The sequence below is a fragment of the Crassostrea angulata genome, chromosome 6 (assembly GCF_025612915.1).
Source record: "Crassostrea angulata isolate pt1a10 chromosome 6, ASM2561291v2, whole genome shotgun sequence".
In the NCBI taxonomy this organism is placed as follows: domain Eukaryota; kingdom Metazoa; phylum Mollusca; class Bivalvia; order Ostreida; family Ostreidae; genus Magallana; species Magallana angulata.
The window spans coordinates 49034963-49047306 of NC_069116.1; the positions used below are offsets into that span (position 1 = coordinate 49034963).

The window sequence follows — 12344 nt, forward strand, 5'->3', positions numbered from 1 at the left end:
GATTGTTCGTTCGCTTGACTTTGTTGTTTTCCATTTTTACCATGAAGTTATTTAATCATGTAACATTGCACGACGGTGAGCTGTCGTCCATCTTAGCATGTCTTTGTATATGATTTTTATCTTGTTAATAAACACAGTTAAATTATATGAAACACTTCTTTGAAAATTCCCAAATCTTTGTTCTCAGGAGGAGAACATTGACAATTTCTCTCGCAAGTGCTCATTAAGTCAAAGTAAGAAGCCCATTAGACTGATCACTACAAGAAAAACATCTGCAAAAGATAAGAAAAAGAGAACCACGACTTCTTTTGGAAAACATCAAATTTAGGTATTTTCATTCACCTGGATTTTAGACAAATGGTTTAAAAATGAAAATGAGAAAAATGTATGGCTCTTTAATTTGTTTTTATTGCAATTTTGTACACTATGCAAAACTGTAGAGATAAATCAATTTTAAATAAACGGTAATATTTTTTAACACTCACTTTAAAGCTTAATTTATCTTAACCTCCTTGTAAAAGCTTATAAAAACGAACAACTTCATGTTTGTTCACCATAGTTTTAAGTTTATCATAATTCTAACTACATCCCGTTTATTTCCAAAAATATTTAATGAGATGATGCAAAATTCAGAACGCAGATAGCTGGACAATTCTAAGAACGTGGAGGTTGTAGTTTGTGCATAATTAAATAAATTTACAACTGATTACTAGTTCTTTGTATTCAAAGCTTACATGATAATATACTTTTAGATCTATTTTAACACATAACCTATACATCATAATTAGATAAAAAAAAATTGAAGTCTATTATGAATGCAATTAACGTTTTTGTGCTATAAATATATATCGTTTGAAGAAACAGAAACACAAAAAGTCAATAACCTATTCAACAAATAGGATTTTTACACATTCTTTTCAAATTTAATTTCTAGGTGTGGAAAATACATGTACTTGATGTACAATTTTCTTAAAGGAAATACCGATAATGCAATATCAGTTTGGGAAAAACAGACAAGTTTGACAGTTTTGACAGATCTCTTTATACTTTAGTTAGCCTCTTTTTAATTTAAAGGAAAATTCACTCAGCAATAATTAGATTTTTAAAGGCAATTATTATTTCTGATGAGATGAATGTGACCCTGTGTTAATCATAAAGCACCTGGGACGTGACGCCCTTACCTGTGATGCATGCTAATATACAGAGTGCGCTGAATAACACACACACACACACACACACACACACACACTCTCTCTCTCTCTCTCTCTCTCTCTCTCTCTCTCTCTCTCTCTCTCATACTTAATTGCTATGAATTTCGAAATATTATTAATCACCATGTTAAACTTCAAGATCAACACATCCAATATTATACAGTTATTGAATAGGTATGAGGGCAACATATAATTAGTTGAACCCTCGGACAGAAATGTTGCCCGGCCTTCGCCTTACGGAGGCTTTGTGTCGGGTCCAACAAATCAGGTTCCCAAGGCTCCTCTGTTTTTATTACTTGCGACCTAAATGATAAAAATTGAAGGATTTCGGAAACCTGATTTATATGTATTGTTTGAATCCCAGTCACCAGTGGCAACCAAATATTCATGTAGCACAGCTCTTCGGTATTTCCGTTCCGCCAAAATTGGACAAATATGAATTAGTTATGACGAAGCGTTCAAACTATTTTGATGTTGAATTGTGTGAAAGTATTGAAAGTATAACTATTACAGATTAAAACAGATATCTTTTAAAGTGTATCGTAGTAAAATATAATACTAAAGTAAATTGCAATTTAAAATGCTCTTAATGACAGTATGACAAAGACCACAGGTGCTTGAGGACAGGATCGACCCCCCCCCTCCCCGACCCCCCCCCCCCCCCCCCAAGTATATAGACCCCCGGGACTTTATTTTTCTTTTTTTATTAGATTATCCTTTTATGACATATTTCTAATCTAATTTATATATTCAATGCCCAAAATTACCTAAAACAAACATTTCTTTTTTAAAAATCAGACCCTCTACATATATAATACATGTACAGAGGGTCTGATTTTTAAAAATGTTTTATGTAATTTTGCGAAATTGATGAATAAATTAGACTAGAAATATGTCATAAAAGGATAATTTAATAAAAAAAGAAAAAAGAAAATTGAAGTCACGGGGGTCTTTATCCGGGGGTGGGGGAGGGGGGGTGATCCTGTCCTCAAGCACCTGTGACAAAGAGAGTGTGTCCTTTGTCTGACTGCTACATATGTTTGCTATGTCTCTTTCTTGCGAATGTATCTGCTCTGTTTAAACAATCTCACTATGGAAACACATACAGTAAAAGTAAAAATGGACATTTATTAGCAAAATGACAACATTCCCATATTCACAACATACGATAAAAAATAAGATGAAAATGTTTTACTTAATTCTTACACAGAATTCAAATTGTTTTCCTGAAAATCATCTTGATTTCTATGTACATGTACATATATGTTTCTATCTAAAGATTGTATGTATGGTAACCACAAGAAAACCAGAATTTTCATAAGTCTAATGAAAAGAGTGACGTTATCCAAATTCCGTGAATCAAAATAACATTCTTATTGATATTTTAAAATCCAAAAGTTCAGAGAAATGCGATAACATTGAAGTTTTTCAACTTTTCCATGGTATTTATGGTATATCGTCACCTTAACAAAGCGCGGTAACTCCATTTGCGTGAATGAAAAGTGAGCGATCAAGCGCAGCTGCTCGGTCCTTTCCGGCAGAGCTTCGTGTTTATCCGAGCTCTGCCGGAAAGGCCCGATTGTATGAGCGATATAATTATATCTTTTTTGAGCTATATCTATCAACTTTCTGAAAAGACGTGTGGGAAACAAATGGTACGTACTAGGAAAAAAAATTATAAATGTTTACCATCAATACATTGAAGGCAATTTTCGGTACAATGTCATTAAAAAATAAATACCAATGACCATAATTCATACATTTCCGTGTAACAGGGGATGGAAGGGGGAGGGGTCAGTATAATATTGTCTTCAAAAAGTATATGTGTGTAAAGGGGGGGGGGGGGTAATTTCCACATAATACACTTTGAGATTCTATTTATGTCTGACAAAAATGGATGCATTGGGGGTGCTAAGTGCATGATGTAGGTAATACCAAGTATCCTGCACCAAAATTATCCTTCGTGAACATTCTATTGAATTTGAATATCTTATTTTTTACTCGTAGCATTTTATGTCTTGCAATAAAAAATGTTTTTACAATTAAAATTCCAAAAACCTACTATAATTCTCTCCAAACGCGTCTTTGTTTGACAAATATGTTGGACTCGAATCGAGTATTCTAATTCTTTTAAAGGTATATCAAACATTTTCTAATATAAAGAAAAACAAGAAATCATCTTGACGCAAGCGTCAAATGGGCCGCAAAAAATATAATTGTTGTATGAATCATTGGTTGTTTACATAAAAACACACCGCAAAGAAGAAAATAAAAGTTGGTTGTACTAATTTTTATGGTAAATTTAAATATACTTTCAGCAACTTGTTTTGAAGTTTAACATTTTACTATTATCATAAAGAATCGAGTTCGTTACTGTAAGCATTTCTAACGGTAATTGTTCGATCATTGCCATAGTATGAAGGAATGGAAAACACATTGATTTTTACAATACAAAGATCAACTCATCATTTTTCTCTTGGAGATTATGCATTTCAAACCATTTTGGTTTTTTTGTTGTTTTTTTTTTTGTTTTTTGCATTGAATTGAATGACAACTTAATGCATTAGTTTATATGATTTCAAGGGACCACGTGATAAAACAGAAATTGATTAGCTCAAATTTTCCAGTCAATTCAAATTATTATGTCTGTCATATTTTTGCGTAAATAATTGATATAGATGTCATTTCATGATATTTTCTACCACATTTTACTTGGAAATATGATAAACACACACATAAAGTCATTTTATTTGACACGGCACATAGAAATTCAAATATATCCTTTATGTAAAATTTAATGACATTCAGGTCTTTAGTATTTCAGGTCTTTAGTATGTCCCGCATACCGATCCCGATGCGAATGACGACCTCCGGAATTTTCCGAATAGATTATAGTCTCGATAAAAACGCGCCAAACACGACAGTCTAGTATGACCTATTTTTCATTTACGAGTAAGACAAAAAATATGTGATATTTTTAAAAGGCAAAAAACATATTTCTATATGCAAATTTACTTTTAATTCATAAAAATATGCATAATATTAATTCTATCAAAAAAGAACTGTCCCGCAGAAACGCAGTAACAATATTTAAATGTGTATCAAATAACGGACCGCCTTCCGGCGGCCCGTAATAAGAATTGTACCTTTGCCCAATCATTACACAATCATGCTACCTTACACTCTAAACCATTCCTTCTTCTATTCTCTCTTTACGACCGACTAAGAAAGGAGAGGCCCTAATTAAACTCCAAAAAAAGTCAGATAAGAGGGCAGAAATAAAGAGGAACGTGATTATATGTTGCTCACGTGTTTTTCACTCCTATCTTTCGGGGTTTTTGTGTTATTTCTTTGTAAATAGCATTGTATTTGTTGAATAATTTGTATTTGGTAGGTTTTTTTTCTTTTTCGTTGAAAAATCAAGTTTTTTTCTCAAAGGTAGAATTGTGATTTAAAGAATCACATCCTTGCCATAAAGAATAAAAAACATCAATAGCAAACCAAAAATAACACACACACACAATCACAATGTGTGTGTTTTTGCATCTTTGAAAAAGCATCGAAAGAACTGTGCTAAATTAAGCATTCCGATTGCGGATTTCTTCCGGTAATAAATATGCAAGGGTCCAGGCCATAAAAAACGTCCTTTCCTAATATTTAAGAAGGTAAAAAATAAAATGAAGGGGAAAGAAGAAACAGAAAATTAATCAATTTTTTTAAGTTTCAAATCTAAGCATTAAGTAGGCACATTGTTAGATAAATGCGCATCTCCCTTTCTAATATAAACATACAAATGTAATTCTACTTTTATTTATCCTTACATCGATATCGATATCCGAGAAAAATTATCCTGGGCCGCTTAAACACAGTACCTCAATAATACTAGTATACGACTGTGTCCTCAATAAAATAAAAACATATTTCTTAACTCCAAGGGCCATTCTTTTACTTATATACGTATGTGTGCGCTTGCTAAGAAGGCTTGGAATTTCTGTAACGTAGGGAGAACTCCAAGACTGTCACGAGAAATCCACAGCATTGAATTGACAACTGACCGTAAAACTCAGCCGTGGGCCATTGGTGTCTGGTCACATCAAAAGATCTAACATCGTATCGTAAAAAATTGTCAAAGCGTCATCAATTGCAAATAATTACCGCTTGTAATGATTAGTTTTTCGACATAAAACGAGCAAATTTACAAGACAATGTCGTAAATAAATTTCTTTGAAAAGATTATTGAAACGTGTATAGGAATGCCGAACAGTTATTTGACTCTCTTGATTTTTTTTGTTCCCCAAAGATCGTACATGGGTTTGCATTAAACCGAACCCCTTTTTACATTTCAAAAAACACATGTCGACTTTGTTTAGAATTTATATTGCACTGTTTGGATTTTTGTCACTGTCCGAGGCGTTTAAAATCGAACCCGCCTAAATTGCGGAGGGCAGTGGAAGGAATGCTCCAGTCATTGCAATATTGTTATAATTAGTGAGATTTTAATTTAAAAAAGTATCCGAGACTCGATCAGGGAAATAATCGATCGAATTAATTTCCATATTTTTCTGACTGATTGCGGGATTCACACTGACATACGGTCATTAAACTGACCTAAACCTGTCAGCCCTCTTTGATATGGATCAACAGCGAGGAAAGCTGGAAAGACGCACCGACGGACTATTCTATTGTATCAATGACTGATTTATGAATGCCGACCTTAAGACTTACTTAAACGTGTTTGCGAAGAACACTGACATTAGTATATACATTCTGTGTCCCCTGTGCCGAACGGGAACCGATGCCTGTCTTTGCTTAGTGGTCATTTAAAACAATGAAGCGCAAGCAAATTTCGTGACATCACTCCAGAATAATTTTAAAATAGCAATTTAAGCCAAAATTCCCTGAAGTTAAAAAAAAATCTCAAAAATGTACTCCTTAGTAGCATTGTGTGGGATTTTAACCTTTCATTTCGGATATTCGATGATAGAGGAAATGACAACGCCGGGGGATATAGAAGATTGTTTCAATGGATACTACCGCAAAACGACTTTGCAGCGTAGCATTGGTTCCAAAATTTACTGGAAATGTATGCAGCGAGCGGCGTGCAACCGAGCCATGTTGAATCTGGGGAGCAACATGACGCTGGAGGAGAGACACTACATCGAGAGTCTGCTGCCCCCTCCAGAGGTTTTCTACGGGAACGGGGCTAAGGGTTTCCATCCTAATTCGGAACACAGATGGAGAAAAGAATATCGAATGATGACGGAGAAAGAGAGGCAGGCCTACCATTTTGCCGTCAACAAACTGAAAAGATTGAGGGTAAATAATTCTAAATTCGAATACCTGTGAGAATAATTGTTTTTGAATTTTAATTCTACTTTATTATTGCATATGTTTTTAAGGAGAAATATATTCAACAAACACACGACACAAACAAGCTTTTTTTCCGGACATAAGTAAAATATTAATAGATTTTGCAATCAAAAAATTATTTTTCTCTTTTGTAAATGTGAAAATTTGCAACATTTCTATAGAAATGTTTTTTTTAATGCAAGTAAAATAGATTATATATAAAAAGACAGAAAATCGCAATATTAAATATCAAGCAAATTCAATTAATTGTTAAGATTTTTTTTATATCTATGCAATTTCTATTCAAAACTGATCTGCTCATGCGTCGATATGTGTTTCCAGTATTTCTTTCTACTTTCAAGGGGGCATGGTCATGATTTTGGTCAAATTCTATTTTCATGTTTTTATCATTTACAATGCTTTAGAAATGCATTTCTAATGATCAACTAAAATTTGAGAGCCATTCGTAGATATATAAGCAAGATGCATGGCTCGCAATTCTTTGTCATGTAAACAAGGCTCGTGTCCTGTTTTTGTTTACATGTGTTTAATATACCAGTAAAAAATCTTTTCCCAGCTTATTTATCTATCTTTTTATTTATTTTAATCATAGATAAACAATTCCTAATGTTTAACACATCCGTTTTTGGTTTAAAACTGAAATTTTTACATCCACGTTCAAAATGTAAACAAACGCTTTGTTTACATAGCGAAGAATTTCTCGCTTATAACTCAACAAATGACACTCAAATTTCGGTTGCCTATTAAAAATGCCTTTCTGAAGCATTTTAAATATTAAAATCGGGGGGGGGGGGGGGGGATTGACCAAAATCGTAGCCATGCCCCTTTCAAGACATTTTTTTTTTATATAGATTGGTTCTCTAAGATAAATGCACAAATTCGTAAGATAAAACATGATTGGATGATAAAATATGATCTCAGTCACTATATCAAATTGTGTCGACTTTTAAGCACGTAGCATCGCTTTTAGATAAAATTGTTAATTTTTATTGTATTGGTTTATAACGTTTGGTAATTTGAATCATAAATCTTCAAGCCAAGATGCTCAAACCGATTTCTATCCCCCCCCCCCTTAAAACACAAAAAATAAAAACAAGTAGCAACTTAATCGTTTCTAAGAGGCTATATAAAGGTGTTTATGATGTATACAATGAATCTAACAACATTTTATTTTTTTTTTAGCTCGGAACATCAAACAGATACGATGTTATAGCTGCTCTACACGAAGGCGCAATTGTAAACGCAGCCCACGAGGGTCCTAACTTCATGGGATGGCATAGGATATACCTCATAGTGTAAGTAAATATATATACAGCAATTTTTTTTATATATCGAAACAATTAAATCTTTTACAAAATATTTTTCAACAGTAATACATTTTATATCAATGAGCAAAATGTAAATTTCATCTGCCGAAATATTTCTACTGACGAGAATGGGACCAAATTATGAGTGAAAAATGTGCATAAGTTGAACACAGGCGAGCCTTATCGTGTCTGATTGATAAAGTTACCATACGGTTACATGCGAGTCTTCATATGTCAGTCTGGTAAGCTAGGTTAACATACGGTTACATGCGAACCTTAACATGTCTCAGAGAGAGAGAGAGAGAGAGAGAGAGAGAGAGAGAGAGAGAGAGAGAGAGAGAGAGAGAGAGAGAGAGAGTTTGTTTACATACGGTTACAGACAAGCCTTTACATGTCAGAGTGGGAAGGTTACACGCGAGCCTTAAATGTGAAAATTGCCGGAATGAAAGGATATGCATACGATTACAGGCATGCCTCAATGTGCCAGAATGGAAGGGTTTACATATGATTACAGGCGAACCTCAACGTGCCAGAATGGAAGGGTTTACATACGGTCACAGGCGAGCCTTAAAGTGTCAGAACGGGAGGGTTTACATACAGACACCGTGCCTAACATATCACCACACACTGAGCACTCTTTGTAGTTTGCATGACCAACAACAACATGTTTTTCTCCGACAAACATGCAATTGCAGTTAATTAATTTGTTTTGTTTTTTGTATTACAAACGCAGTGGTGAAAAGCATACCACAAACAATTTTCTGTGCAAGATCTTTTTTACGAGTGAAATGATCAATGTTTTGGAAGAGAGAATGATTAGTTCAATATAGTCATAATAAAAAGCAGATATACTTGATGTTACAGACGACATCTGAAACTCTGTATAACTTTACACATAAAATCGAATTTTTCCAGCCTGAACTTTAGTATTTCTCCCTTACCTTTATTAATAAATTGTATTTTTAGATATGAAAACGCTTTACGGCAAATTGTTCCGGGGGTAACGATTCCTTACTTTGCCGGAGACCTTGACGAGCCTTTGCGAGATTCGACCCAATCTGTTCTATTTTGTGAGAGATTTTTCGGAAACGGAAATGGCGTCGTTACATCCGGACCGTATGCAAACTGGTCTACGCCTTCCGGACCCCTTGTCAGAAACTATGGAGATGACGGTGAACTCTGGACAAGGGAGGGTTTACAAAGAATTCTGAACAAAACACGGAACGCTGAGATCATTGCACCAAACGCTGAAGAAGAGGACAACTTAGAGGACCAACATGGCGCAATTCACAACTGGATAGGGGGAGGAAACGGACAAATAGGAGAGCTTCAGACCTCTTCTCAAGATCCCGCTTTCTTCAGTCTCCACGCCTACGTGGATTACATTTGGGAAGAGTTCAGAAAAAGACAGGCCTCTCTAGGAATCAATCCAGCCAAAGACTATCCGGTAGATTACGGTCCGGAAGAACACCATCCTCTGAGGTTGGCAGGATTTGCTACTCTGCGTAATATTGACGGCTATTCCCATGGTTTGGCTAGCCTGGTGTCTTACAAACCCAAACCGACTTGCTCAAAAGATAGACCGTTCTGTGGATCCCCCTTTCTACGTTGCGATAAAAAGAGCAACCCTCCACGGTGTGTTTCAAAAACCATCGCTAGTTTTTACAGAAGTAATGACCCCGACGATGACAGTGAATGTAACAGGACGAGAACAGACAACGCCGTTCAGAACCGCTTCAGCTGCAACGGTGCTCAAGACATAAGGCAATGGGTTTACATCCCAGTAGAAATCATATGCGTGCGTCCACCAGAGAAAAAGATTTATGGATCATATCCCGTATTCAACGGAAACCTGTATCGACGGGGAGATATATATTCCCCTAAAACTTATGGCATTGATGACGTATTAAAAACAGACATATTAGCAAAATATTCACGATGCAAAGACGATACAGATAGAAATTCTGGTCGTGTGACAATTCAGTCACGTGGTCTCAATTATAGGGGAACTTATGCCGAATTTGCTCTAATGGATACAAGATTAGCGATGGCAAACTCAATGGCATACGTGGCAGTCAAGAATCCGGAACACGGGGTATCCGAGGTCATGTTATCTGCACGCGACTCTTGTGGGAGAATTTGCAAGGCATATTGTAAAAACAACGCGCCAGGAAGTTCAGATTATAGACCTTGTAATGGCATCATACGAGTGACATCACGAACTCCGAAACTGTATGGGCGCCATTATGGTGAAAATGTATACGATATGTGGAACTTACCATTAGGAGAAAACTGTCCATCCATTAAAAAAACACAAGTCTCAGTGAAATTCTTCTGTGACTTTAAAAACGAATGGCCATGGCATAGTGAGTTCGTTTTGCAACAAAAACAAAGGGGTCATTTTCATGGAAGAAGAGTCACTGGTAATGGACCAGTACGGCAGATGATCATGCCATCAATGGTGCGGGGGATAGTACAAGAAAACCGCATACCCAGCCTACAACAAGAATTTATCAGCGGGAACCGTAAGTTACCAGGTATGTAAACGTTTCAACAGCGATGGTCATTTTTCAGATTCATTTTAGCAATCAAAATCTCTATACAATGCAATATTTCAAAGTACCGGTAGAACAATTCTATACTTGCATATGACAATGGAAATAATGTATTTGTGACAGTGAATAAAACGTATCACCATTTAACGCAACCATTAAGTCCATTATAACTATCGTACCTGAGCTCATGAGTCAATTCCATAGAAAGGATAAATTGTGTCTTCGCAAAAGTGATAAATAAGACATTTTTCTTTGACGTTACAGGTTGTTTCTTGGGACATAACTGTCTGGTGCCTGGACCATGTAAACCGTGCCAAAATGGGCAGAAACTTCAGTGTCTCAACACTCATATCAGTTTTGCCGTCTGCAACAATGGGGCCTATGTAATTCGTCAGTGCATTGGACGATCACATATAAATGGTCATTCGTTGATGTGTATGGGAGACGTATTCAGAAAGCCGTTCCTGTACCGATGATGAAGAAGTTATAACGAGATTTTACGACACTCTAACCGGTTACCTTTAGAACGAAGTCCCGACGTCAAAAACAACCAGGCTGATTACTTTGATAATCGATTGTCTATGTAACTCTCATACAAGTTATGTAGATTTTGTTGGTCTTATAAAGAAGTTACTGAGTATTTACTGGGATAGCAAGAGTAACTAGTAAACAAGCGTGGGTTCAGACTGGCCATTTACTTGAGTTGGACGTACTTGTTTAAGAGAACCTTATTTTAAACTTATTCAAGCTATGATATCAAGACTGATTACTGAGTATCAAATAGTCAAAAACACATTTATGCCAGGTTTTTTTTTTTAAATTGTGACAAACGTTGAACGTATTAATGATGATACCGGTCCTTTCGTTGTATATCCATGCATCATTACCCTGCATTTTTAAAAGACATTCTATCAGAACACAATATGACTTTTTATGCGTAAAAATGATGGAGAGAAAAAGCGATGATAGAGAGAAAAAACTGATATACTTGCAAATGGAATGCAAAGGATTTTTAATCTTTAAACTTTATTGTTGAGAATAAAAAGATATAAACAAATGTATGAGAGTTTATTTATGACGATTGTTTTTAAAGAGTAACATGCATTCAAAGATCTATGTACATGGAAATCAAGATCTCCATTTCAGAAAGAAGCTAAACGATGTTCTTTTTCTTTTTTTCTTTTTTTTTTTAAGAATCGCATTTTTTTATTCTTAAGTATAAAAACAATTTCACATTCAAATAAATGTTATTTTTCAAAGTCATAGCATGTTTATTTCAATCAAAGTCCTTGGCCGTTGCTTAAAATGGAATATCATGACACAAGCCTTGATTCTCTGTTCATCTTCATTAAGTGAATCTGGTCTCTAGCTAACCCTTCTGTGCATTATTCTTTGTAAGGAGACAGTCCATTGAGCCTTGATTTGTTTTATATCGATTCGAGCCCATATAAATCACGCTTAATGTCTACATATACATTGGGAAAAGCGAGTCGAACCAAAGACAATTTATTTCCCTCTGTGTTTAGAGAACATAAAACGGTGCATAGGAATCAAAATGGCATGTCATATCGAACACTTGTGAGGACAGACACAGGCTTGATCAATCTAATCTTACGTGCGCGCGGGGTATAATGTGTCTTGGAATTCTTCATTTAGAAACAGTAATTGGCTCTTCTAATTCTTTTTGTGATGAGGAGAACCTATTTAGGTGATATAAAAGACTATTCATCCTAAAAGCTTACAAATAATTTTGTACGCAGGGATGTAGGAACGAGAGTATTTTAGGAAGAGTTGTTCCTACTGGAAACCTTTTATAAGACTTATAAAGCGCTATCCTAGTATAAAACATTTTATTAACACAAAAGTCATATTGCCGAAGTAATAAAAAATGGGAACGATCT

The 12344-nt window shown here is 35.2% G+C and overlaps 1 protein-coding gene across 1 annotated transcript; it reads left to right on the top strand.

The window, feature by feature from the left end:
• The first annotated feature begins 5971 nt into the window (after nt 1-5971).
• Nucleotides 5972-11502, top strand: LOC128188520 (uncharacterized). The gene is made up of 4 exons (XM_052859621.1): nt 5972-6527; nt 7764-7876; nt 8855-10425; nt 10708-11502. The coding sequence occupies exons 1-4, from the start codon at nt 6135-6137 to the stop codon at nt 10917-10919; spliced, it is 2289 nt and encodes a 762-aa protein (XP_052715581.1). The 5' UTR covers nt 5972-6134; the 3' UTR covers nt 10920-11502.
• The last annotated feature ends 842 nt before the right edge of the window (nt 11503-12344 follow it).